The sequence below is a fragment of the Ceratotherium simum genome, chromosome 15 (assembly GCF_057802395.1).
Source record: "Ceratotherium simum simum isolate JZ-2026a chromosome 15, ASM5780239v1, whole genome shotgun sequence".
NCBI lineage: Eukaryota > Metazoa > Chordata > Mammalia > Perissodactyla > Rhinocerotidae > Ceratotherium > Ceratotherium simum.
The window spans coordinates 11,497,703-11,520,397 of NC_141914.1; the positions used below are offsets into that span (position 1 = coordinate 11,497,703).

General features: G+C 38.6%; 1 protein-coding gene across 1 annotated transcript in view; it reads right to left on the minus strand.

The window, feature by feature from the left end:
* IFT57 (intraflagellar transport 57) overlaps positions 1–18,480 on the minus strand; it is a 53,957-nt gene extending 35,477 nt beyond the window's left edge. The window contains exons 1-5 of the mRNA XM_004436602.2: positions 18,195–18,480; positions 15,551–15,713; positions 14,574–14,692; positions 11,732–11,822; positions 7,281–7,349 (exon numbers count right to left, since the gene is read on the minus strand). Of these exons, the coding sequence (XP_004436659.2) occupies positions 7,281–7,349; positions 11,732–11,822; positions 14,574–14,692; positions 15,551–15,713; positions 18,195–18,406 (654 nt within the window). The 5' untranslated portion in view covers positions 18,407–18,480. The remainder of the gene's footprint in view (positions 1–7,280; positions 7,350–11,731; positions 11,823–14,573; positions 14,693–15,550; positions 15,714–18,194) is intronic.
* Between the last annotated feature and the right edge of the window lie 4,215 nt (positions 18,481–22,695).

The window sequence follows — 22,695 nt, forward strand, 5'->3', positions numbered from 1 at the left end:
TCGCTGCATATCTGGATTATTTTATGAACTCTGCACTATTTCATTAACCTATTTATGTGTCAGTATCATAATTTCTTTTCAGACTTACAAAAAATTATATAAATAGCAAAAAGAATTCCCATATACCCTTCACCCAGAATCACTAAATGTTAGCATCTTACATAAGCTCAGGGAAATTCTGCATAAAGGGAGAGAATCTTTAGACCTGGGTGCTGAAATTTTAAAATTTTTCTTTGTACTTTTGGTGCTTTCATTTTTTTAAAAAAAACAAGGAATATATTTCACTTTTAAAAAGAATAAAGTTTTATTGTTAAAAGCAGGTAAAATATAAGTTTGAGTAACTTCCAAAAAGTAGCCGGTACAGGCGGTAAACGCTTTAGTAGTTTGAATAAGAAAGAGAAGTGTATTCTAATGGCAATGATGAGGTTTAAGTTTAACCTTACAAGGATATATGGGATGTAAACAGGCAGAAAAGAGACAAGCCAAGTGTTTCTAGTCAGGAAAGCATCACAGGCCAAAATACTGAAATAGGAACGAACATGGCTTCTGAAGATCACAACGAGAAGAGACATGAGGGGCCTAGAAAGATGTATATTGGGGAGCAAAAAAAAAAAGTCGAATACATCGTGAAAGATCTTAGAATTAGGTTGAGGAATGTGAATTTTGTCCTTTAAGCCAGAGGGGAGGCAAAGAGCTACAAGCAAGGTAAAATGACTTTATTTATCTAACAAATCTTTATTTAGTGGCTACTATATGCCTGGTACTGTTCTATTCAAGGAACAGCGAATGATAAAAATCCTCATGAAACAACATTCTAGTTATGTTTTACGAAGATTTATGGGTCATAGATTTGTGGGACCATAAGATTAAATGGGGCTGGAGTGATAAGAAAAGATGTCACTAAGTAGGCAGAATTTGAGATGAATCTTGAACATCTGAGTCAGGGAGAGATGATGAGAAGGAATTTTAGATGAGAGACAAAGGAAAAGAGGATGGGATGAGATGGGGGCAGATATGCTCAGGAGGTGTTTGAAAACCTACGAGAGGCCCCGTTAACCTGGAATAAAGTTATTCTAGCAGAAGAAAATAAGGTTGGCTATGTAGATAGTTGTCAAATTGCTAAAAGTCTTGAAAGCCAGACCCAAAATTTACTGTTTTATAATCTATATAAATCGACCTATAGGCAGTAAAAAGCCATCAAAAGTTATTGAACTCAGAATGACCTGATAAAAGTCATGTTTTGGTAAGTAAGATAGAGGAGAAGGGTGAAAAATATTTTGGGAAGGGTGGGGGTAGAATTGAAGGATAAGGACCAAAGACGATTTAGGTCATTACTGTTACATACTCCAGACAGGAGAGGGAGAGGACCTGGCCCTGAAAGACAGCTAAGGGGATGGATATGGAGATATTTCAAAGGCAGCATCCACAGGTCTCAGTGACTAACTAGATGTCCTGGATGAAAACGAATCATCCATCAGACATTCAAAGCACTACCACTGCCAGGGGTGGACGGGTTGAGAGGGTGGATTTAAAAAACACAGGTTTATAGAGGACTGAAGAAAGCACACATTCTGGGTACCCACCTGCTATACTGAATTACACAACAAATATCTGCTATTAGTGTTGATTTGGGAAATAAACCTATGCATTTATAAAATGACAGCTCTCAAACGATTCCTGGAAAAAATCATTATACTGCTTTTTATCAAACTCCCCTTAGTCATTTCTGTAGGGGAGATCTTATGTGACAGCAGATTTAGTCTAATGGGCCTTTGATAATAATCCATGTGACAGATTATGAAAATAAAGCCATGATATCATCAGGGCTTCCTAATTTACATCAAAATGCAAGCTTCTTGATAACTTTATACCCTATGTAAACTTCTTACTCAAAAATACTCATGCCAATCTAGAAACTTATTTGTATTGAGAGATCAGGGCTTTGCCTATTCTCCTACAGCACATAAGAATGTTGGTAACTAATTCCAGCCTCTAGGAAAGGTGAAAAACTACACAAAATCAGAAATGTATCAAGTGCACACTCTATGACAGCACCATGCTAGGTGTTGTCCACAAGTTAGGTTATATTAATCTCAAAACAATCCTGGGAAGAATTGTGTCCTCGTTTAACAGATAAGAAAGCAGAGTCACAGAGAGGTTAATTCACTGTGGCCATGTGGCTAATGACCCGCAGTCAGGATTTTATCAAAGGCTGCTTTTCTGCCACAGCATCGACCTTGAAGGTATAGACTCAGATCTGGAAGGGACCTTGAAAAGTCCTTGCTTCCTACTTCTTGTTAGGCTCACAATAAAACCAGGATGGAAATAAGGATCCTCCCTATTTCAAGTGTGGATTCAAAAGCCACACTCAAGATCAAGCAAAATTCTCTTTTACACCCAGCAAGAACTGCCGACTGAGCCTCCTCTGAGCAGTGAGGAGCACAGCTTTTTTTCTCTAACCTACATTTCCTATTCACCTCCAGATGTAAAACTGATGGGCTGGTGCAGGTCACTTACCAGAGAAATAAAAGTATTTACTCAGTCATAATATGTTCCATCACACTCAAACATGCGGTATTTTAATGGTTCCTCCTGGGAAATACCAACCATAAAATTCTCACAGCCCAGCACAGATAGGAGGACTAACACTCAAATGTTTTAGGAAAAGAGGAGAAAAACATTTTCCTCAGTCAGGAATCAGAACCAGTGGTAACCTATAGGGCAAGTTATGTTATAGAACAGAATTTTTTTTCCTGTACTACTCAGACAGGACATTTCGTCAAGAAGTAAAGTGTAAGTCATATGTAACATAAAAAAAATTTAAAGTATTTAAGATATTAACCAAAGTAGATCCACTTTCCTCCCCTTCTTGATTATAATATTGCAGACTTGCCATGATGATACTCTAAACTAAAACTAAAATGACATTTTTATTCTAAGCCCAGATTTTTACTTCTTTCAGCTTTTGCTTTTTAAGCTAAAAAGTCTCTCGTTCTTGGTACAATGAATTTTTGGCTAAGTAATTAAAAACCAATTGTGTTTAAACCTTTTGAGATAGTTTTATGCTGTATAACTCAGGATTTGGTTTCTAAAACCTCAAATTTAGCATCTCAAGGAAGAATGGTATCTATGGCATGTTTGAAAAAAATGTTTTGAAATGAAGTGATGGGCATTTAAAAATAGAATTCAGAGAGCGCACAGCTTCCCTCCCATCTTTCTTTACTGGAGGAGGAGAATGACACATGTGTGTTATGCTGCCAGAACACTGCTGTTATAATTCTATTGAGCTCAGAATGGAGGGGAGCTACAAAGACCACTCGTAATTACAGCATAGCTACCATGAACGTGCAGGCGGTTTCCAATTGACATACTCCAATTAGAAACAGAAAGGACTCAACACCTCCCTAACACCTTGCCACCAGAGCCTTCCTTCCCCGCTCCCACCCCGCACATCTCTGAATATTCTACTGTACCCCTAACCATCAGGGACCCTCCCCAACTGTCAGAGCTTTAATACAGCACTGGTATCCTCCCCCATGACCACTCTCAGGGAGGTTTTGGTTAAATTTCAGATTTCAAGAACTTTCAAGAATCAGAGGGACAGAGAGAATGTGGAACTTTGTGGGCTAGCCTTAAAGCCTAATATCCATCCATAATTTTTTTCCCTTCTGAGAAAAGCTATATCAAAATTCAAATAACCCACAAATGAACCTGTGGAAGATAAAGCAATCCCTCACTAATTGCAGGAGCTATTTTCTTGAAAAGTATTATATTTGGCAAAACCATAATTGGGGTAAATAGAATTAGAGGGGAAGATCACACAACAAGAATGACTTTAAATATATTTTTTAAACTTCAAAGTAAATAAATGTTCTGAAAAGCAGCTGCTTCCAAAACAAACCAATATTATCATTGTAAGCATCCATCATCGATAGGAGGAACCATTTTCTTAGACACCATTTTCAATGTTCATGAAACACTTAGGCAGACACTTTCAAGTTTAGTCAACGAGCAGACAGTATCTCTTTACAAGTTCTCTCAATTAGCAGTCACGGGCTTCAGATGTATTGTTGCAGTCAGGAAGATGGGCCAGCAGGTGCCCTTCCAAGGAAGGACTTCGTGCTCAGCTGCAGAGCATGTGGCCAGCAGACAGCCTCCTGCTGTCAGCTCCCTCAGGCTCTGTCTCACCCAGAGAGCCACCTCACCCTCCCTGGGGTACGTCCTTCCCAGGCACTGAGCCCAGCAGGCCACACTTGCTCCAGAGCTCCTCAAGAGGTCGGCCAAGGCTTTGACAGGCCTCCACCACAGGCAGACCTCTCCCTTGGCCCAATCCTTCTCCCCTTCCTTTCCCAGGTGTCTACTTCTAATAAACATCTTGCACCCCAAAGTCTCTCAGTGTCCACTCCCAGACAACACAAATCTGCAACATATGTCTTTTTCATTTGCATTCTCTCTTGCTCCATTTACCACAAATCTCAGAAAAATGCCTGTGTATACCCATCTTCTTCAATTATCATGATACTAAGAGTACACTTCTCAGCGTCTAGACTTCACTCTATTTAATGAAAGAAAGGAATATAAGTAGATCTCTCCCTGCATTATCCCACATGGTATACAGAAGAGGAATCAATTATTGTTGAGAAGTTCTTTTCTCTATGAAGATTAAACCATACCTTGCCTATAAAATTATAAAACAGCACTCTTTCATGTATGCATTCATTCGATATTATTCAATATTGAGCACCCCTACACACAAGGCACAAGTGAAAAAAGCTCTTGCTCTAGAGGAGTTTGCATTCTAGTGGTTGAGACAGACATTAAACAAATCATAAATTAATACAACGCCAGGGTCTGTGAAGAAAAATAAAGCAGGGTAAAAGGATAGAGGATGACTGGAGAAGTATCTATTGTTTCGAAACCACAGGTAGAGAGGGATTGCTATAACCCATACACTGTTGGGCTAGCACAGCCACATGTATATTTAGTACATCCATTTCCTAGATGGTTTATATCATTCTTGTTCTAGTGAAGAATTCATCACATTCCACTTCACTAAAATAGTATTTCTTCTGCATTATGAGTCCACCTGCTGCATGAAACATAAAATCTTAAATCTCTGTCACTAACCTATACAGCAATTCTGTCTTGGGGAGAGAGCAGTCTGAGACATTATAAACTACAGTCAGATACAGCTGTCTCAGGCAGGTTGTTTTCGTGGGCAATATCATAAATTTGCTGGATTTTTTAAAATATGAAAGGGTTTTCCGCCTCTTTGGTACTTCATGGCTGACCATCCACAAACACCTGGTGTTCAGACTTCTTCCCCTTGTGAAAATGCAACCATACACAGTCTTAGCTCAAAAGGGTATACGTTATATCATCCTTGTCCAAAAGATCTATATAAAGGCATAGGTTGGGGGAAAACTCTTCCTTATATAGCTTAATTGAGGTGAAAAATGGAAATCAGGACCAACAGGGACTTAGAGTAGTGGTAAAAGCAAATGAAATTTCTTTGCTCCTTCCCAATACTCAAACTCCTTTGTCCAGAGGGAATCCCAGGTGGCCTTTACAGGCCTCTGTTCATCACACCATCAGTATGAGAATGAATAACACAAATGACAGCTTCTTTCTGAGAATAACTGTGTATGCATCTCTACTTTTGTTTTTTTCCTCATACTTTAGGAGAACTTTGTCATCATCATCTTTAACACATACAAGAACACCAAGCACCAGGGTCCTTGCTTAAGGAAGGAATCAAACCATACCTGTCCTGTTGAACTCTTATAGTGAGGTAAGGGAAAAGAGCAACAGACTTGAGAGTTTGGAGAAACTGAGTACAAATTCAGCTACTCTTAATTTATTAGCTTTTTAAAAGATTAAACTGGCCCAAGATTATCAATTTCAGTTTTTGTAGCTGTAAAATGGAGATAACACCTACCCAAATACTTCACAAGGTCAGTAAAGGACGTGTTTTAAAGTACTCTGAAAACTACAAAGTGATCTGCAAATGTATTGTGACAATCGGAGTTTGTTTGTTTGGATTTAAATGCTAACATATTATTCTGATATAATTTCAATTGAGCAATAAAAAATACATTCATTCATTTAAGAAGTATTTATTCAGTATCTTCTGTGTTACACTCTGGGGAATATAACAAATGATAGTTATCCCTGTTATTAAGGAGCTTATACAAACCAGGTTTGAGGGGGAACGTGGGGAGAAGATGTGGCTTTGGTTTTTGCCAACACTTACTGAGCACCTTCTATGTGTCAGACATTGTTATCAATGCTTTACGCATAGTAACTCCTTTAATCTTTAAAAATCCTATGAAAACGGTAATATTTTTATCCTCATTTTACAGATGAGGAAGATAAGACACAAGAAGTTTGGAAACCTGCCCAAAGTCAGACACCTAGTAAGTATTAAAAGTATTAAAGTCAACTCACACACTCAGGCAAGTTAGCTACAACGGTATATCATGTTATATTATACTGCAAGTTGGGTAGAAATCATTAATAACAATAACTAACGCTGACTAACAATACTAAGGCAGTAAATGATAAATGAAGAGATCATCCTGGTGTGGGGTGGCCAAGGAAGTCTTCATGATATGAACCCAAAACTAGATCCACACTTGTGTGTAGAATTTAGACAAAAATATTAAATAAATGACAAGTAAGAATATTATATTCAGTATGTCCTTTTTTAGTATGCAAGAGGCATCACTTTATTGAAATATAATATACACATAGGAAAATACAAAAATCCCATATGTACTTTTGAAATACCTCATTGAATAGGTTCTCTTTTACAGACTGGATTTATTTCCTAATTAAAACAGAGCAAAAACTGACAAACCAATGTCTGACTACCTATTCACATACCAGTCTTAATATAATCCATTTTATTTCAAAGAATTAACATTTAAGTATTTTCCTATAATTAAGACCATTCAATACTTGCCCATTATAATGGAAAATAATTTGAAATCAAATAATATATGTCTTTTCATAATAAAAATTGACATAAGGCAAATAAATTACTTGGAGTTTACTGTGTTGATGTTCCATGGTATAGACAGGAGGCTGCCCTACTTGCCCCTCTGTATTTTTATATTTGCTATAATTATAACATTTTATATACGGAAAAAAAATTTTGAGAGCTACTTTTCAAATGACACATAAAACAAAGGCCAACAATGGTTTCTACTTGTTTCGATCTCCAGCAGAACACGTGTAATGACTGCTTGTTGGTCCTGTGTGTATCCCAAGTAACTTACCAAGCGATAGGTCTGGGCCTTTAAAACATTGAGATCAATAAAGTTTTCTTCATTGTCTGTCTCCTCCTCCTTAGGAAAATAAAAGAGTTTTAAAAGTTAATAATTATAAAAAGTTATAATTTAAAAGATGTATTTCCAGCTTTCACATACATAATATACTAAGCTCGATATAAAGACTAATGCAGGAAAAGGTATTTAAAAGCCTAGTAGCGTGCATAAAGTAGGGCATGGTGTTATTAGCAGCTCATCTGTGTTTTTGAGGTTTTGATGGTGCCATTTAAAATAGAGCCTTTTTCACAGGTACTGAAGAAAGAAAAAAAGACAAAAGGGCACCATTGCTGTAGAACTAGGGATAAATAAACATAAGAACAGAACACGAAACGGTCCCAAGCAGCATATAAATAGACAGTGGAAGGAGTTAATGGAAATTTTGAGTAACATGACAAATAGACAAAAATGAGAGGTTGACAGACACAGAATATTCTCACCTGCTCCAGGGACCAATCACATTAATGCATATTTTTGACATTTCATGTCTTATACGTGCAAGGTTAATAAGTTAATAACTCACCAGTACACCTTGGCCCGTGGCCCCTAAGTCTATTTAAAGATATTAAAATATTAAGTCTATTTAAAGATATGAAATATATATATTTAAGATATTAACCTTGTATCTTAGATATTAACTATCTAAAAGGATAGTTCAGGTAGATGCCAAGCTAGTCTTGATCCCTGGGCCAACTGGTGTGGGGGGTGGGGTCAGAAGTGAGACCAATCTCTGACCAATCTTGAGAGGCAATCTCTTCCCCTATATACAGTAAATATGGATTCTGAGCAGGTTCTATGAGCACCGAGGAAAAAACACGAGCTCCCCTTTCTCTTCAAATCTTTGTGGTGACAAGTGACAAAGTAGGTGAAACAAATTTAGCAATACCCCAAGCTTAAGGACATGGTAATAAAGCCAAAGGAGCTTGGTCCTCAAGTCTTGTAAAGAAAAAAACAAGTTAGTGTCGTTTGGTGGACACTTTCACGTGTAGAGCCGTACAAAAGCTGCAGTGGTAGATTTCAAAAATAATCCTTATTTTCAAGAATTTAAAAGTATCTAAGACAGTGGTTCTCAAAATGTGGTTCTGAGACCAGCAGCATCAGCATCACCCAAGAGCTTGCCAGAATGCAAATACTCAGGTTCCTTCCCAGATGTACTCAGGAACTCTGGGGTGAGGCCACTAAGGTAAGATTAACTATGCTAAGCTTTGGGGAACAGGAAAGATTTTAGTAAAATATGCAACAATACACATGGAGATTCCATACATTCAAGTGACATTTTTTGGGGGAGGAGGCAGTGGCGTATAGAGGTGTAGACAAAACTGATCTGTTTACATCTTAAATCTTAAGCACACATGCAGATGCACACCTTTGAAAAGCAGCTCAGTCTATTCTGTGTTTGCACTGATGACAGTCTACTTAACAACCAGAGTAAATGACTGAAATGCCAATGACTCAGTGCCCCTGGGAGAAGAGACAGGTTTACAAGGCCCTTACCATAACCTAATCAGTACTGTTTACATAGGCCATCAATAAATACTTGTTGAATTGTACTGGATTGAACACTAACAGGTAAAAGCTTTAACAGTAGGTACTAGAAAAAGTATTTTAAGTTATTAAATATTATTAAGAGAGCATTCGAAAGGAATTCAAATATAAACAGACTTAGACAAAATAGTTTTAAATTAAGAGGATGCTAATCGCAGTAATTTAGGAGGCATTCAATAATTTCCTACCATTTCTTTGCCTAATATGCACCCTCTTAATTCTCTGTCAATTACGAAGGATGTGATTATATACAGTGGGTGTGAACACTGTGTGTTGTGACCAATACTTCTTTTTCTTTCCTTTTTTTTTTTTTTACAATTATCAGTGTGTTCTATCTTGATTTGGCCAGTCTAAAACTGAAGGTTTCCAGTTTCTAGATGATTACAGCAGAACTTTTCTCTATCAGAAATGATGTTCACCATCCTTGAGTTACTGTACAAACTCTGGCAACAAAGTGAAGTAATATCCCACCATTCAAAGGTTTTTTGGCATTGATTCAGTTCTCCCTAGCAAGAGGAAGGGGACAGGGAAGAGAGGACTCCTTACAACAATATGACGACACTAAGGAAGAGAGGAAAGAAAAAAATTCCAGAGACACAATGTAAGGGAACTAACAGCCTTAGAGGCAACCCTTCGAGGAAGGCCTTCAGTTTGGTCTTATGACAGCAGAAGGTCTTTACCTCACAGTCGGGAAGAAATGTGCAGAGGCTGCTTTCTAGTTTGTTTCTCAAATTTACATACCTAACAATGCTGCCTTGAACTTTAAAGGATTCTCAGGAGAAAATTAGCTATAATTTCTAAAAGTTACATGGCAATGTGCTGACATGATTTTGTGGTCAAATATTTAATAAACACGTACAATGCACCAGGTACTGCACAATAAACTGGACATACAAAATAAAGGGCAACACTGGTTTCTGCCCTCATAGAGTTTTCTTTCTGACTAGTAGGTTTTTGCACTTTTTTTCCTGACTGGCAGTTTCAAGTCATATGTCTTTGAAGCTAAATGCTGATGCACTAGGACCAGGTGTCTGTTGATAATCTATTAACTAATAAACAGTTACTAAGAAGACAAGATGAGGAAAATAACTGAGGAAAATAAATGAGGTGAACAATTGGGAAGATGTGAGGATTTAAAATTTTCTGAGCCTGAATGGAAAGACCTATCGCACAAAGAATAAAGTCTAAACTCTTTAAAATGCCCAAAATGATCCGGACCTGGTCTATCTTCCCAGTTGACCTTAAGCCACCCTCCCTGTCCCTCAGGAGATCTGGCCACAGTGGTTCTTCTCTCAGTTCCTTGATCACGCTGAGCCCCTTCCCCCTCAGAGCTTTCTTACATGCAGTACCACCAGGGTCTTGCCCAGCGTCTGTCACATAACAGGTGCTCAATAAACACTTGCAGGATGAATGAATATATTTCTATCTTAACTTTTAAAATTTATCACATTAAAAATATCTTTTAAATTGATTAGTTTTACAATGGTCTTTTTCCTTCTGTAAATAGCAGAGTCTATTTTTATATATACACTTTAAAATATTTATACTGCTGAGAAAACACATGCTAAAAACTTTGAAGATACAAAGAAGCATAGAAAAGAAAAATCATCCATAATCCTTCTATCCATATATAACTAATGTTAACATATTGAAATTTTTCTTTTTTCCATATTTTACATAGTTGAGTTTATGCTATAGTATAAGTTATCATCCTCCTGTCACTAACATTTCTTTGTAAACAATTTTTTTTTTTGAGGAAGATGAGCCCTGAGCTAACATCCGATGCCAATCCTCCTCTTTTTGCCGAGGGAGACTGGCCCTGGGCTAACATCCGTGCCCTCTACTTCATATGGGACGCTGCCACAGCATGGCTTGATAAGTGGTGAGTAGGTCCACACCCGGGATCCAAACCTGGAAACCCCCGGCCGACAAAGCAGAACACTCGAACTTACCCGCTACACCACCGGGCCAGCCCTGTCAACAACTTTTAATGGCTACATAATATTCTACTATTTGGATATAGTCCAATTTATTTAATGGTTATTTTCAGGATTTGTTATAAAACAATGCAGTGGTTAATATCTTTGTAGCATATGCTAGCTTAATAAATTACTTTAAGCTGAAATACAGAACATACTTATTGTCTATTGATTTTAAAAATCACCTGAAGAATTGGTTTATGACAGTAAAATACACTATGACATTTTTTTTTCCTCAACATTTCAATTTCAGATCATATGTATACCTAAAACACCAAGGTCAATCCATCTCCGGTTCTGAGAAAGAGCTCTATGTCCCTACCATTTTACTAGTCTAAGCAGTTATAGAGAATTGATCATTTAGCTTCACACTATGGATAGGATGTTATGAATGGGAAAAGGGCCAGATGCTGCCAAACAATTTAAATAATGTTGGTATTTATAAGTATTTTTTAAAGTTCCTGCAAGAAAGTACTCATCTAATTTTAGAAGCATAAAGAAGTTTCTGAGAAATGAATGGTGTTCTTATGAAATAGAATGTATTAATCCTAAACTTTACTGTTCTGTTCTGAATTCCTTTTTATGGCCTATTTAAGATCATGGATGGTTGTTAATAAAATGTTTACTCATATAACTAGTGGCCTACTACTTCCTGTCTACAGTTTAACAACCTCTCCTAAAATTCAGACCTCAACTATTAGAGAACATGAGCATTAACTTAACCAAAGGTCTAAACAACTGATACTGGTACTCTACTTAAAAGCTTTTCTTCTCTAGATACAATAAAATACATCCCAGAGAATGGAAGTCTGGGGGAACTAAGAGAAGGGAAAGGCATCCAAAGATGAAAATGAACAGAAAGTTCAGCAACATACATACCACAAATTCTTCGTCCACTTTATTTAACGTTAATTCTGCATCATCTTCTGGAACAGTTTCTTCTTCTAATTCTTCCATTGGGTATGTTGGTCTAAAATAATAAGGCTTAATATGAGATGAGCATTAAAAACAAAACACTGTAGCTGGACAAAAAGGTATAATGTGAATATTAAGGATCCTCTCTACATCGGATCTTGTCCTTTTTCACCCCCTCCTTCCAAAATCACTGTTAAATGTTTCACATACTCTTCCTGAAATTTTCTGTGTAAAGAAGCAAAAACATTTATCTCCAAACTTAAAAAATAAGTACACAAATGGGATGATACCATGCATATTGTTGTCCAACGCACTTTCTTCACTTACTAATATATCGCATTTAAGTACATATACATCTTCCTCTCTTTCTTTATATACCTGCACTGTATTCCATTGAACAGCAGTACCATAATTAAACTGGCAACCTATTGCTGAACATTGAGATTGTTTCTAGTTTTTTTTACTAGACAGTATTGCAAAGATCATCCCTGTACATTTATCATTATGTATATCATTTAGAATAAATCTGTACAAGTAGAATGGCTGGGTCGACAACTTTGTACATTTTATTGTTCTGCTAGATATTGCCAAAGCCAACTTCCAAAACGTTACCCTAATTTACACTCCCAACAAGAGTGACTCCATTTCCATACATTCACCAAAATGGTATAAAAACTTGAATATTTGCCAATCATCTAAGTGAAAAAAATCTCTTTCTTGTTTTAATCGCATTTCTTTCTCATGAGAGTGGTTGAACACCTTTTCATGTTTTAATTGGTTGTGTTTCTTTTTCAGTGAAATGCCTATTTACGCCTTTTGCCCTTTGATTTTTTGTATATTAAGAAAATTAACCACTTTGCCTAATCTGTGTTCAAAATATTTTGCTTAGTTTATTACCTATAATCTTGGCTATTCAGGACTGTTACAATTCTTATTACATAGACTTGGCAACCTTTTCTTGCACAGACCCTAGTGTTAACACACATATACAAGGCTTTCCCTCACACCACATGTCCCACACCCCTCTGGTCTTTTAGTACTCCTGTAGTTTCATTTTGCATATTTATATCTTTGGTCAACCTGAAGTTTATTTTGATATAGGTAATAAGAAGGGCTCTAGCTTTATTCTTATTTCCAAAATCTAATTAGTGGTCCTAACACTTAGTATTGAACAATCATTTCTCCATCAAGATTAATAACATGTATTTCCCATATTAAAAATACTGAAAAGTATTTGAGTTTATTCTGCAAACTTATTTTAAAAATCCATACCTCAGACAGGTTAACAAAATACAAAAATCAACATTTAATATTAAAGAAGGAAAGTACTGTGAACCAAATCAGTCTTCTTAAAGAATAAATTTCCTAATTTTCATTAATTAGAATTAGATAATATCTCAAAAACTGCTCTAGGATTTGTTTTGGTATATTTAAAAGTATATAAAATAATCATCTATAAATAGGTAACATCTATGTAATTTATATATTACATAGCTGATATATTCTCTAATGCCTATTGCTTTTCAATGTTTTTTCCCCTTTTCTTCCCCATGTCAGTCCTTATAAATTATCCAAGTCACAACACATGGCCAAGAATAACATATGCCCAGAAACAAAGGGAGTAAAAAACCAAATAGTGGTTGAAATAGTAATAGCTTCTATTAGCTATTAATAACTGAATTTAGAATACATTGGGCAACAGATTTAATAATTTTAAAAAGTGTCAAATGGAGCAGCACATCTCATAACTTATCTTAGAATCTAGTAAAGAAGTATTAGTAATGTTTGGGTTGAAGCAATGAAACTGCCTTTTTTTAGGTCAAAAATAGATGAATATCAGTAATTTCATACGGTTCAATCTAAGTCAAGTAAATTTTTAAAAGTACTTATTAATAGGGAGTAGATTATTTACCTGAGAGAATATAATTAAATATACATTAAAATACTAACAGGGAACAATATGTGCACCTTTCTAAAGAAGTTAGTTCTAAATCAAAAATCACTGCTTATATTTTACCTGAATAATACCTTCTACAATCTCTGACCTATCAATAATCCCAATCTTCAAAGGACCAAATTTATGTATTTTCTAATTATAACCTACATAAATGGACAGTTTCTGAATATTTTATTCCTTCATCTATGTGGTCAACATTGATTGAGCATCTGTGATATACGAAGCACTATGCTAACTGCCATAGAGTACATATGAAGATGTCATCACCTCTAGCAAAAAAGCCAGATCTGTAAACAAATGATTTTAATACCATGGGATAAAAACAATAATAGAAATATAAATGAAGCACTGTCAGGTCAGAGACAGGAGCAATGAACAATGTCTAAGAGAGTGTCAGGTGGCTTCTTCAGTATTGTTGCCCAGTCCCTATAAGCAAAAGAGAAAATCCTATTTAAAGTACTATATTAATTTCCATTTTTTCCTTAAATCTGCAGCTATCAGTAACCCCCATGTGTATAATATGCTTGTGTGTGTAAACAAACATATGCAAATAGATTTTTTTTAAATGTCCTAAATTGACAAAGATATATAGTTACAGTTAAACCTTTAAGAATTACATATTTGAACCAGGAAGGGGTACAATGATATCTAACACATTACTTCAGAAATGATTTTGAAGAACTAGATATTCCAGTTTTGCTTAAGCTGACTTTCTTTTAATCACCTGTGGCATTTTCAGTTTAGACTAGTCAAGAGGAAATACCTATCAGTTCAATTAAATAGCTCTGAACTCTTAGAGGAAAAAGCCATGCACATACAAGTACTATTATGAGGTTAGGTAATTTTTACCTTTTCCAGGTGAAACCAATATATTTTAACGCTTCTTCAGCTAAACAGTCAAGAACATAGCACACATGCTCTCCATAACCTGACTTTAATTTTGAAGGAGGAAAATCTGCAGTTCTCCCCTGAAATACAAGAGATGAACAGGATATTATTTGTTATTTATATTCCAAATGTCAAAACATTTTAAGCAAAGTACTGCTGAATAAATGTATCACTTCTCTATTTTTCAAATATGATTTAAAATAACTGTAATTACATTGCTTCTTAGAAATCCATCTCTTTAGTCTTTTTTTAATCCATTGATACATTAACTAAAGGAAAATAAAGACGTTTTATTGTCAAAAGTATCAAATTAAAAGGCAATAACCTCATTCAGCAGAACAAATCATTGATCTTGTTAGGGTGAAAAATCAGTAACAAATGACTAGCTTGGTATCATACAGTTAAACAACCATGTGAAGGACAGAGTGACTCACTTGTCAAAAATTAATACCATGTGTGCCAAAAATTCTTCCTGCCTGTTCCAGGAAAAGTCAAAAATGAAAAGTACAACTGCTACCATGCTCTATTAAATCAAAGTTCCCTTTCAAATACAATATGTTTCAGCCTCCTAGTTTTTTATCACTTTTTAGAAGGAGAACTAAGCACCCATGAATTTATCTCTGAGACATATCAAGATTAACAAAATTATTATTACTGTGGGTTATAAAGAGTGTATCCTGAACATTATGTTCGGCATTAATGTTATAAATAATATCAACCATTCTGCAACAGTTTTACTTGAAAATAAATCCAGGTATAATTTTATATATGTGTGTGTGTGTATATATATATATATATTTAATTATATATAATAAATTAATATATATATTTTTTCAAAGTGGATTTATCAAAAAGGCTAGAATTTATGTTGTTGAATTACCAATATTAAAATTCATAACTTGAGAACATGCAGAAAGAAGACAGCTCTTTACACTTACAAATGATCGAAGCTCAGATAATACATTAGATATTGTTGCATTAGGGTCATCATACTCTTGAGGCTGCTCAAAGGGATGTCCTGCTTTGTTAATCAGCCAAGCAGCAAGAGTGCAAAACATGTAGAACTGTTCACCAGGGTTGGTAGGCAATGCAAAATAGTGTCTATTTCAAAACAAGGGGGAAGGGAAGAATATGAAGGAATATGAAATACTGCAAATAAGCCTATAGTAATTAAAAGACCTAAGTCCAAAACTGCCAAAGGACTTTTTTTTCCCCAAATGGCCTTAAAATCAAGACACTGATAATTCACTCTTTTAAATTTCTAGTAATCCACAGTACTCAAAGTTCTTAATCAACAGGATTAGGGCAATTACTACTATACACAAAGTATTAGGTCAAAGACCTTACACCCGGAAAATGCAGGGCATGTAAAAAAACAGAGCATGTAGAACTTCTGCCAAAATCATTTACATGTCAGGAATAATTAATGAGATTACCTCCTGAAAGTGGTAATTTGGAATTAAGAGAGTCTCAGAGTTTAAAAAAAGACCTGAAATGATTATTCACCACACATTTTTACACTTTTACAATGTCATTGGCGTATTTACTTACTGTTTCTAACCTATAATATACAGTTGTTCTCAACTAGCTGCATATTTGAATCACCCGAGGCGCTCGTAAAACTACTGCTACTGGGGCAAACATTGCTTCTTCCCTCATGGATTAAATCAGAACTTCTGGGAGTGAAGCCCCACTATGGGTACATTTCAAAAGCTTCCTAGATGGTTCTAAGGTACAGCCAGGATTAAGAACCACTGAGTATCACCATCCCCAGTCTAACAAACATTTGTTGACTTTTGTTAAATCCCCTAGCCTACTAAAAACAGGCCTATGAGGATCACTATGATTTATACCTAAACATGTTAGGAATAAAACTTGATAGCAACAACACTCAAGTAAGTTTGGTCAAAGATCTTATTTTGCCTTTTTATGTGTAGCTATAACTATTGTTTATAATATATTTATAGTTGTTACAAGTATTTTTCGTAAGATTCAGCAGTCTACTCCTTCATGTTTCTCAAACTTTTTCCTGCAGGATAAGTGTAAATATTTGAAAGATAAGAGAAAGCTGGGAAGAAAAAAAGGCCAGGAAGTCCTTCCAGACATATGCTCACAACCCTTTCAAAGGACCCCCCGCTAACAACTCATCTTTTCCTTACTGGCTGATAACAACTCCAGGACAGAGGAATGGATACTGAAAGATACTGTAGAGCTAGGACTGTAGTTCTTAAACCTTAGCATGCATCAGATTCACCTGGAAGGCTTGTTAAAACGCAGACTTCCAGCCTTAGAATTTCTGATACAGTAGACCTGGGAAAGGGTCTGTGGGATTGCATTTCTAACAAGTTCCCAGGTGATGCTGATGCTGTTGGTGCGGTGACCAAACTTGGAGAACCGTTGGTGAACATCTTGCAGAACTCCTGAGGAAATAGTACAGAGGTGTATCCATAGACCCTTAAGGACATTTTCTTTTAGTTTGAAAAATATACTTGGGAAAAAAATGCAACAGAAAATGTTGGTTGTTTACATTATCCTGATTAATTCATTTAAGTAAAAACTCCCAATCCTATAATTTCTATCAGGGATCAAACAACACTACTTTTTCCTCCAACTTTTCTCCTATTATGGACTGACTTAGCCATATGGACAGTTTACATGAAGCCTATATATCTTACAATTCAAGTTACCAGAAGAGAGCAAGAAATGAGATCAAAGGTGTCATGGGAAATTGAGCCATTAAGAGAGAGTACTACGGATTTCCTAATCTAAATAGTCTCTTACACAATAAAATAAATGTTAAGTATTAACGTGAAGGAAAAGCTATAAAACTTATCTGGCTATTGCTACATTACATTGATTGGAGGAGAAAATGCTAGCAGTCTCTTACTGTCAGCAACCAGTGGCACTGCCTTCAGGATATGAGGGACTTTTCCCCACCAGAACAAGGGCAGAACTTCAGGTTCTAGGATAAAGAGACAATTTCAATAGTTGTCCCTTCATTTGTCTTTTCCACTTAGTTTCTGAGAGTATTGTTACTGCAAAGGCAGAAGTCTTGCAAACCATAGCAAAGCGTCAACAAGTTTACTAACTGTATGTAAAGCGCTCAGGAAGGTCCTAGGTACCCAGGGTTGCCACTCCAGGACAAGTCCTCTCAGGAGAAAACGAAAACTAGAGATAATCTAAAAGATACTGGCATTACCTCCGGGGATGAGATTATGGGTGATTTTAGTATTTTTCTACACATTTTCTTGTGTTTTTCCGAGTTTTCTACAATAGGTACTTTTATAATCAGGACAAACACAGTTTGTGTTCGCAGAGGTGCGCGTGTGCTTTAAAGACTAGGTAAGCTGTCTTCCAGCCCTTTCCTCCGTTCCAGAACTTGTTCACTCCCTACAACATACCAAGTCTAAACTCCATGAGCTCCACGGCCCTCCGTCGCCCAGTTTGGGGTGCAGCGCCCTTTCCTGGCTAGGAAGGCGGAGGCAAGCGCTTGCTAACCCGCTGGCATTCCCCAGAGGCCTGAGCAGGGCATCCCCCCAGCGCCCGGCCGCCACCCAGGCGCGGGGGGACGAGGGCACCCACCTGGACGGGGGCTTCAGGTTGCTCTTCCGGAGGAGCTCCTCCTCATAGCGGAGCAGCTTCAGCTTCTCCACCAGGTCCTCCATCACCACGAACATGTGGTAGGCCGCGCCGGGCCCCCGCTCCACGACCACCTCCCCCGCCCCTTCGCCGCGGGACCGGGACACCCCATCCTCCAAACCCGACGGCGGGACCACCGCCGCGGCGGCCGCCATCGCACAACAGACAGAAAGAGCCCGGCCTGGGCCGCGGCCCTCAGACCTCCGCGGCCTCTGCCGCCCGCGCCCCAGCAGCCCGGACCGCCGCCACCGGTTACCAGGCGACCGCCGGGCAACCCGTCACCAAGGAAACTAGACTCCGCCTCCTTCTCGCCCCCCTCTCTTCTAAATTCCTTCCAACCAGGGCGGGCTTCCTGCATGACGTCACGTCGGGCCCCGCCCCTTCCCCTGCCTGCGAGGAGGAGGAGGTGGCCGGGAGGCGGCGGCGCGCCGCGTCGGCCTCGGCTGCTGGGCGGGGGAGGGGCGGCGGGCGTTTCCGCTGGGCTGGGCCCCGGGCCCCTCCCCGGCGTGAGGCGGCCGGGGCGTGGGGTTACCCCGGGCGGCAGAGCGGGCAGCTGAGGCAGCTGGTCGCAGGTAGAAAGATGAGAGGGAGAGGGAGACGCGCAGTGTCGATGGCTGTGCCAGCCCACTCATACCTCTCTCTCTTCTCAAAACTGCAAGTTTTCACAGTTGCAAAGATAGTCGAAATCGTAGGTTTCCCTTTCCCTCAGGAACTTTCCAATGAGAGGCTTTTTTTCCTTGAACGTAGTCTGTCAGTAGGGAATGCTGTGTTTGATTTAACAGTTTCTTGTTCAGCTTGAAGTATTGTAACGCCCGCTGTTACTCCAGCGCCGGGAGAGGGCTTGTCGGTTGGGGGCGGGGGAAGAAAGGCAGAGGATGAGCAAAAACGAGGCGTCGGGAAGGCTTTGTTCCACTTCAGAAACAGGATCCTGATGCTGAACACATCCCGATGCTTAATCTGTTTTAAGCCCAACACACGCGGTATAAAGTTTTGGGGTGTCTTGTTAAAATCAACAAAATAGAGGAGATAATCTTGAAAGGAATTTCCTTATAGCTCTAAGTGTGATAAGGACAGTGTTACTACTGTCCCCTGTAGCTGCTGACCTGGAAAATGCAAGAAAGGGGACAGAAGTGACCACAGCTTTACGGTTCTCAAAAAAGGCTTGTGTATAAAGCACTGTTCCCAACAGCTACATATAAAATGAGGTAAGTGGTTGTAGGGACACTAGCCTATGTGCCCTTTAAACCCCGTGTCCTTGAGGCTCCTTGGCTGGGCTAGGCGCCAGCACTCATGACGCTAACAGTCCTGGGCTTGGCCACCCCACCTGTTTTTTCCTGGGAGAGTTAGCACAGAGACCCTCACAGTCTGAAGGAACACGGAGGCCCTCCAGGGCGGGGTGCTCTGGGGCTTGGAATGCAGATCATACAGGGACAGTCCCCCTTGGCAAGCACGCAGCCTTTGTTCCTCTGTCTCCTTAAGCAAGCTTCTCTCAGGGTGGGGGAGCGGGTGCACATTTCCCCCCCAGGCGGCCGGCACTGGACCTTCCCTGTAAGTAACTCCCCACTAAACCCATATGTCTCGTTCGCTGTCTCCGGGTCTTTTCTTCGCTTTCTCTGCAACGTATCCCTCACGCAGCTGGGCGTGTGGCGGAACAGTGGTGATGCTGGAGGTTTCCTGGGAGAAGAAAATGCATGGCAAGAGGTTGAACATGTGTTTGTGTTTATAATGTGAATGTTGAGGGATCCCTGATCTCTTCTGTCTGCTACTAGAGAATATAGAAGAGTTACATTTTTTGACATAACCGAAGTTTGAAATTTATCTGTAATCTTTTTGTTTTCCTTAGAAAAATGGGCGGAAGATCACTTTTCATTTTAATATCAGTCTGGACCTAACTGGTTCCTGATACTAATAAAAGTATCAAAGTGAAGGATCAGAAAGGCAAATGCTTTTTTCTGTTTACCAAAGAAAGGAAATACGTAAAATAACTGATTTATGTCGAAAGTAACCTAAAGGGGAAGGCCACTGAAAATTGCTTTTTAAATCAATAACATTGTTTGCCTACATTGTTTGTCATTAACCAGCTGCTTTTAATAAGGATGCGTGGGAAAACTGGATTTGACTCTACCCCACTGCCAAATTGGTTGTCGTCTTTGCCTCTTTAGAGCAGTGTTTATCTCCCATATATCCCCACCACCACCACCACATGTGTGGGTGAGGGATGTGTGGTACATCTGTATAACTCTCAGAGTACAAGATAGATGTATAGCTTTTTAGGATCACAAAAAAAGAACTCAGATACATGCTTTGGGGTGCTTGGTTAATCAACAAGCAACCTGTGGCTTTTTTTTTTTTTTTTTTTTAAGATTTTATTTATTTATTTTTCCCCCAAAGCCCCAGTACGTAGTTGTCTGTCATAGCTGCACATCCTTCTAGTTGCTGTATGTGGGACACGGCCTCAGCATGGCTGGAGGAGTGGTGCCTCGGTGCGCACCCGGGATCCGAACCCGGGCCGCCGGCAGCGGAGCGCACGCACTTAACCGCTAAGCCACGGGGCCGGTCCAACCTGTGGCTTTTTAAATGACTCCCCAAAAGGTGTCAAACTTTATTGTTAAGTTGGTTACACCCAGGGAGATAAAGGCTTCTCAAGGCATGCTGCCTGCATAAGATGTTCTAACATTTTCGGAAAGTTATATAGCACTCAGGATGAAATAGTCAAACGTTTTTTGGCTGACTAGAAATCCTCCAACAACGTATGTATTTTGACTAGGGAAAAAAAAAAGTCTCTCCCAGAACCTAGCCATTTCCTTCCCAGGTACAATGCTGATGCAGCCTGGCTTGAAAGCAATATGAAGAATTATTTTGCCTTTTAAGTGTTGTGAAGAAGAAAAAAAGACTAAACTATAAAGCATCCCCTATTAACTGTGGCACAGAAAGAATGAAAGAAACAAGGGAAAAGCCAGCTGTTTTCCCACAGAAAAAAAGATGGGAAAGCGCACTGAAATGTCATTTCATTTTCATAAGGCCCAGGGATTATTTTTGCTGAATCTTTGTTTACTGCAATAGTTGATAACACTTGAAGAGGACTTTTCCCCGATAGAAGTAGTGTCCTTCACAGGTGTAAGAATGCACAGTCAAATCCTCTTCCAGCTGTCATGGCCACTTGGAAGCTTTGGGGTACATTTGTGTCAGTTTTTTTGCAGGACTAGCTCATTCATTGACTAAGGAGTGAGGTAGAGCTTGAAGAGAATGGAATGTTGAGGCATGTTCATACTTTCTTTAAAGACTCTTAAGAGAGATTTATCCCTGGCTCTACTGTGTGGACCACCGTTAATAGCTGGGCTTCTGACTCTGACTTGTATCTCTTGTAAGCTATCTGTGAAATGATTGGAGGTAATTTGTGAGGCCCTTAAGGTCTTTCTGTGAATGGGCTAATCTCTGAAAACTGAACAGCATCCCAGTCAAAGCTGATTTAAGTTAAATGGATTTCCCTGGAAGGGGTTCAGCAAGGCTAGGGGTGAAAAGGAGACAGGTTCAAAGATGGAAGAAGGCTTTCCAGAAGCATCTCCAAATATAAAAAACAAGTCCTCCAAGAAGACTGGACAGGCTTAAAGAACAAAGCTTCTTTGCATTATAAACGGCTTAGTACCACCCATTTGGGATGTTAAAAACTTAGAAAATCACTGATTGAATGAAACTTCCTTAACCTATTAAAAATTGTCGGCCAAAAATCTAGACAGAAAAGTCATATTTAAATGTGAAGCATTAGAGGCAATGCCTTTTAAAGCCAAGGACTAAGTGAAGACATCTACTCTCCAAAACTATACTAGATGCCTGAAATTTATATAATGTTATAAACTAGTTTTACCTCAATAAAAATAAATGAAATAAAAGCAGAGATATCTCACAAAGGTAGAATAGAGAGAAATTGAGTGAGAGAGACGGAGGGCTAACAGATGACTGAAGTTTATCATTAATAAGGGAGATGAGATGGGAGATGGTTTGAGGGCAGTAAGTTCAGTGTTAGACTCACTGGTTTGGAAGTGGTGGGAGGCATCTGACTCGAGACTGTGGCAAATGTAGGACTGGAACCCAAGGACGGCAGGCAGCAGAGAGAAATTTGGGAGATATCTGCAAAGAGATATTTGAAGAATTGGAGGAAATCTCGAATTTAGTCCATGGATATGGAGTTTTGCCAGTTTCTGAAAATATTAAATATGTGACAATAAGAACAAAACTGTACTAGAGATCAGAGTTAGCACACTAAGACAAAAAAAAGAGTATTGCAGAAGAAGAAACTATAGCATTTGATATGATTAAGAAATTCAAGAGGGGCCGGCCCCGTGGCTTAGCGGTTAAGTGCGTGCTCTCCGCTGCCGGCGGCCCGGGTTCGGATCCCGGGTGCGCACCGAGGCACCACTCCTCCAGCCATGCTGAGGCCGCATCC